The sequence below is a fragment of the Zea mays genome, chromosome 8 (assembly GCF_902167145.1).
Source record: "Zea mays cultivar B73 chromosome 8, Zm-B73-REFERENCE-NAM-5.0, whole genome shotgun sequence".
Taxonomy (NCBI): domain Eukaryota; kingdom Viridiplantae; phylum Streptophyta; class Magnoliopsida; order Poales; family Poaceae; genus Zea; species Zea mays.
In genome coordinates, this window is record NC_050103.1 from 33,795,810 (window position 1) to 33,802,271 (window position 6,462).

At 44.6% G+C, this 6,462-nt stretch overlaps 1 protein-coding gene across 1 annotated transcript; it reads left to right on the top strand.

Annotated features, from left to right (window-relative positions):
- Positions 1–3,800: 3,800 nt before the first annotated feature.
- Positions 3,801–5,329, top strand: LOC103636863 (armadillo repeat-containing protein 7). The gene is made up of 6 exons (XM_008659178.2): positions 3,801–3,857; positions 3,935–3,974; positions 4,064–4,116; positions 4,242–4,278; positions 4,863–5,027; positions 5,123–5,329. Exons 1-6 carry the CDS (start codon positions 3,801–3,803, stop codon positions 5,239–5,241), a joined length of 471 nt encoding a protein of 156 aa, XP_008657400.1. The 3' UTR covers positions 5,242–5,329.
- Positions 5,330–6,462: the final 1,133 nt, after the last annotated feature.

Genomic DNA, 6,462 nt, shown 5'->3' on the forward strand with positions numbered 1-6,462 from the left:
TACTAATTGTGTAATGTGTATGCTCAATTATATGCTTTATACTGTATATGCTATGAAATTATTATGTGAATCAATTATATACTAAAAGCTACTAGCTAGGATAGACTTTAGGCCATCATTTTTTTTCTCTAGTAAAATTTTGAATACAAATTCTCTAAATCCTGAGCTCGCCCTGCCAGCTACGACCACTTAACCAATTACCTCATGCTAGAGATGGCCTAATAATATTTTGTTGAAGTATAGTACTTCGTCCATCTTAAATTATAATTCAATCTAGCCCTCTTTTCATATTTAAATGAATGATAGTAAATGTAGATATGCATACAAACTCTACTCATAGGTTAACCAATAAATGTATATTTAGTCTAAAAGCAAATTATATCTGAGGCAAACATTTACACGTGGCGGTGGGCGAGCCTGTCTCGTCGGGACAGTTGAACACTCGTTTGAGCCTCGATATGCCGGTGTAAACTCTACCCGTACGTATGGAAGAAGAACTGAGATTTGGTGGAAAGCATCACGGTCCGGTCCTACACTTTTGGAGTTGATGAAAGCCCAGTGAGGCGCGCAGCAGAGCCCAGAACTAAAAACTGAGAGTGAACTCGTGATGAGTCGCATCGGCCTGCATGTTAAAACTGCGTCTGCGCGGCGGCGGGGCCGGGGTCCCGGGGAGGCCAGATCCTGCGCCTGACTGACCGACACAACGCCGTCGAAAAACCAACCGCAGCACGTGCTGCAGATCTTGTACGTATCTCGTGCACCAGATGCGTGCATGGCCTGCGTCGGACGGGAGACCGCATGCAGTGGCATTTGGCGCGCCGCAGCTCCCGGCCAAGACCTCCAGCGCACACCAGCTGATCTGACCTCGCATTGGACACGTCGTATCCGTTGGCCTTGGCCAGGGACACGACAGAGATAGTCGTCTACCCCTACTGTCCACTGCAAACTGCAAGAGTTAAAAGGGAGAGTAGCGATCGGTAGGACGGCAGCGCCATGCCATTGCCATTGCATGGAGGTCGGGTAGTTGGGCAGAGAGTACGCTTCTCCCGGTGGAAATATTCTCCCGTTCGATCAAGACAGTGGCCGATCGATTATTAGACTCATCTAACAACAACAGCTATGGATTAACGATGGTCCTACTGTATAGGTCCTGCGTGAACACTTTTCCTATTCGTATATATTGTACGCTCAATCAGATATTTATGTGTGTCGGTCGTCCAGGAATCATTCGGTATCATCGCTGGCAGAATGTGGACGTGCCAGTGCCTCTTTGGCCATGTACTGAGCGTAGGGGGCCCTGGAACACAGCATGTGCCTCATCTCCGTGCAAAACACAACCCCATACATACATCCCCAGATTCCCTATAGGAGGGACCCCCAAAAAAAGTTTTGGCGCCTGCACTGCACTGAGTCACTTATGGCCTTTTTTTACCATTGCTACACCGGAATATGGTCTAGACACAGATTTGTTTTATTGTTGAACTCCAGCTCGTCCATTCTATATATACTAGTACATTGTCCATAAGTTGCGACCATACATAAACATATTTAATTAGTGACTGTAGTAATTTATTTAGACAAAGAGTTATATTCTTGATACTTTCTGTATACTTTCTTTCGCTTGCAAGGATTCCACAGAAATCATCTTGCATATGCTAGGTAGTTTCTCCAGTTTTTCTCCGTAGCTTGCTGAATTAACTCCCAAGTCACAATAGCCTCGCCTGTCTTGCATCAAATTTTCACGGGGCTCGGACTTGGAAAGACTAACCATATCGATCCATCGAGTTATCCGACAACTTGAAAGGGAAATAGAGTTTAACCTTTTCCTATAACTAATTTTGGTGGTTGAATGCCCAACACAAAATATTGGACTAACTAGTTTGCTCTTAGATTATATTCCACAGGTGCATAATGGTTCAACACAAACCAATAAAAAGATTAAATAAAGGGTTCAAAAAGAAAAGAGCAAAGAAACCGAAGAGTACCCTGGTCTGGCGCACCGGACTGTCCGGTGTGCCACCGGACAGTGTCCGGTGCACCAGGACCGTACAACACAAAACTCTTCACCTTCTAGTTTCTCAGGCGTTGCTCCGCTATAATTCACCGGACTATCCGGTTGTGCCACCGGACTGTCCGGTGCACCAAGCGGAGCAACGACTACCAGCGCAACGGTCGACTGCACAGTGCCCTGATAGCGCTACAGTACGCGACAGACACTACACGACGGTTGATCTTTAGCGACCCTTATTAGGGACCGACGGTTGGTTGCTAAAAGTTATGGACCGACAGTTGGTCGCTAAATGCGTTTATAGCGACGGTCTGTGGGTCGCTAAAAGTTTAGAAATTTAACGACTTATGGTCGGTCGCTATAGAGGTAAGTGTGTGACTGATGGTGGGTTGCTATAGGGGTACGTGATTTTTGTGTTTCTTATTTAATCACCAAAGCCCATGTAAAAGCCTACTAAACAAACAAAACCCTATTCCACGCAACAAACCACAAGCGCAACCGCCGTCACTTCTGCCCCATCGCGGCCCCATCCCGCCGCTCGTCGACGACGCCACCCCGCCCTCGACCATGGAGAGGAGAGGTGTGACACCATAAAAATCATTAAATAAAAATAATATATTTGGCTATTAACGGTATTTATGGTGATAAATTTTCTTTTAAGTGTTTACTATTTATTTGCCTTTGAAATGATTTTTGATTTCTCATAATTAATTTTGGATATCAAATAACATTTCTTGTTAAGTAAAAATCCAAATAAATAATATAATAAGTACTAGTTCAAAAAAATAACTATTTTATTTATAAATAATTTTGGGTTAATTGTTCTGAATTTTAGGGTTATTTAAAATTATATTTTGAAATTAGAAAGGAATTGAAAAAGAAAAAAAATAAAACCTAACCTAACTAACCCTAACGGCCCAAGGCCCATTAAGCCGGCCGCCCCTGCTCCCTAACCTAGCGCGCGCGCCCTCTTCCAGTTGAAGCCGCCGCCGCCCTCTGCTTCTCTCTCTCTCCCACCCGCCTCCTCTCTCCTCCCCCTCGCTCCTCTCTCCGACGCGCAGCCGAGCAGACCGTGCCGACCGCGCGACCCCGCGGCCGCGACACCGACGCGCCAGCGCCCTACCATGCGCGCCTGCAGCCACCCGGAGACCGACTGAGCTCCCTGCGCCCATCGAGCCGCCCGCGCGCCTGAAGCCCTGCTCCACACGCACCCCGGACACCCGCCCCTGCTCATCCGGCCGAGCGCCCAGGCATCGCTGCCAGCCCGCTCGACGTCCGCGCCCGGAAGCCGCGCCAGGAGATCGACGCCCTGCCCCTGCAGCGCCCCGCGCCGCTGCATCCTGCGGCCGAACAGCGCCCCAGCCCCGTGCCGCGACCAGCCGCGACTCCAAGACCTGACCAGCCGCGAGTCGCCGTTTCCTGCGGTAGGGAAAATATACGCTTTTGTTCTTGCCACTAAATTTCAGCATGACCTATTAGTTTCTGCAATGTTACTGTGAAACAACGACAATAAGATATTTTTGTGCTTGTGGTTCTCGAGCAACTGTAATTTAGACTTTGGCTGTGTGATTGGAGCAAGCTCATCTGTCTTGTAGCTGTACCTGAGTTGTTGGGGCAATGTTAATGTGTATGATTTTTTCATGGCTTCTTAAACTGTATGACCCTAGAAATCTAAACTTTTGGGGCTATTCAGGTGCATGTACATCTACTAACAGTCATTTAAAAACTATAATATTTTAGTCAGATTAGATTACATATGCTCTACTAATTCTAGCTGCATTAATTGTTTACCATGGAGCAGATTTTGTTAGGAAGATCTGATGTTGCAGGTTGGGGTGCATTCATTAAGGTCAGATAACCGAACAAAATACCTCTGCGTGTGATGCTTCCTTTCTTATTCTCGCTAATTTTCCTTGCCATATGTAGAATCCTGTAAATAAAAATGATTATCTTGGAGAATATACTGGTGAATTGATCTCTCACAAGGAAGCAGACAAACGCGGGAAAATTTATGACCGGGCAGACTCATCGTTTCTGTTCGATTTAAATGACCAGGTGCTTCTTGTCCCGCCGGCCGTTCTGGCACTCCGCGAGACCAGTACCTTCAGGTCGGTATCGACTGGTCCCTCTCTTTGTTTTTTCATTACCAATCGATTGGTGCTGGCGCAGGAAATTCACCTTGCAAATTTGTTTCTCGCTAATTTACCCGTTCCGCTTGATTGCTTGTGCCCAGGATCTCGTGACCCAGTTCCAGAACGCCACAAATGAAGGTTGGTGTCTACTTTACGCTTGGTTCTTTTACAGGACACACCCTTTAGACCAGTCTCTATAATTCTCTATCTTCTTGAGTGTCAGTTTAGGAAACAGTCTCAACAGCACTGTGATTTAGTCTGAAAAATGTACTAGTAATTTGTGTGATTAGAGGCGATGCTTTGTTGATCCTAATTGATTGCTTCATTGTGATGGGATCTATTACACGCATTAGTTCAAGTGGAAATACATTTTAGTATTGAGTTATGCTTCACTATTGGACATCGACCAACTGTTTAAACATTTAGAACAGTATAGTACACGTGCACTAGAGATCTAGAAGGCAAAACAAAGATATGCAGCATAAACTAAATTGGTGTAAACATCTAGATGGGAAAATGAAAATGTGTAGTGTGCTGACAGTACTTGCTATATGTATGGTTTCTGGATGCTCTGATTAGGTTTTAGATACGTGAGAATTGAAAATTTGTCCTGTGTGGTCAATTTATTAAGAAGAAGCTCATTGAGATGTATTCTTTATGTGGAACTCTATAAGTTCCATGCTATTATAAATTGTACACTCACTTTATCTGTCTTGTTTCAGAATCTAAGGAGAAGATTGTTGCTAACCTGGCAAATTTTGCTTATGACCCTTTTAATTATGCCTTCATGCGCCAGGTTGTTCTTGAGTTATTCTTGGACTGCATTACAGAGCCAAATGAAAAGCTTGTCGAGTTTGGCATTGGTGGAATATGTAACTCCTGTGAAGGTGAGCAACACAATAACTCGAATTCTTTGATTTACTAATCGATGTGAATTCAATGAAGCACTCAATACCTTCTGTATCCACCTTTCTACATGCAGATCCTGCAAATTCTTTAATCATTACTCAGAGTGGTGGAATCCCGTTGGTTGTACAATGCTTATGGAGCCTAGTGCGGAATACTATAAGCATTTCTGAAGCTATAGTGATCAGCTCTTGAGCAGCTAGAGTTATGTAGTTGTGGGCTTTTGAACAATAGCTAGAGTGATATGAAACATTAGTGATGTAGTTGTGGTGCTTTTGTGACTGTTCATCTCTGGAGCTTTTGTGAATGATCTAGCTAGCTATCCGTAAATGATCTAGTTGTGAATGATATTATAATTGTGATGGTTTTGTGAATATATAATTGTGGTGCTTTTGTGTTTATGTCATGGATCTATGATTGTGGTATACTGATTAACTGTGTATGCCTTTATGATTTGTGTATAAAAATATGTGATTTGTGGTGCTTAATTAAATGTATATTATTATTAATAACAACTGTAAAAAGGGCAACTTTCTGTTGGTTGCTAAATGTATAGTATGACGACTTACAGTTGGTTGCTAAATCTATAGTACAGCAACCCACGATTGGTCGCTAAATATACAATATTAGCAACGGACGGTCGGTCGCTAAAAAGATGTCGGTCGCTAAAGCCTTTAGCGACGGCACTTACAGCGACCATCCTTATGGGTCGCTAAAAGTTTTTAGTGACCAACCGTAGGTCGCTGAAGGCCGTTTTAGCAACCAACCGTAGGTCGCTGTAAGTGAACCGTCGTGTAGTGAGAAGTCAGAACAGAAGTTAGAGGCGCACCGGACAGTGAACAGTGCCTGTCCGGTACAGTACCGGACTGTCCGGTGCCACAAGAAGACAAAGCTCCAACGGTCGAAATCGTCAGAACCCTAACGATTGGGTGACATGACTGGCGCACCGGACTGTCCGGTGCGCCCATCGATAGCAGCCTGCCCCAACGGTTGTTTTGGTGGGTGAGGGCTATAAATATCCCTCAACCACCTCCACTCCAACCATCCAAGCATTCATTACACCTCATTCAATACAAGAGCAAAGTGCAACACTCCAAGACACAATTCAAGTGATCGATCCACTCAAAGTTCTCGATTCAACTCTAGCGCATTAGAACTTGTGAAAGGATCATTTGTGTTTCTTTGTTGCTCTTGTTTGCTTGGCTTGGCTTTCTTTTCTTTCTCACTTCTTACTCTCAAGCTTTGTAAGCAAGGAAAGAGACACCAATTGTGTGGTGGTCCTTGCGGGGTCTAAGTGAGCCATGAGATTAAGGAAGAAGCCTCACTCGGTCTAAGTGACCGTTTGAGAGAGAGAAAGGGTTGAAAGAGACACGGTCTTTGTGACCACCTCAACGGGGACTAGGTTCTTTAGAACCG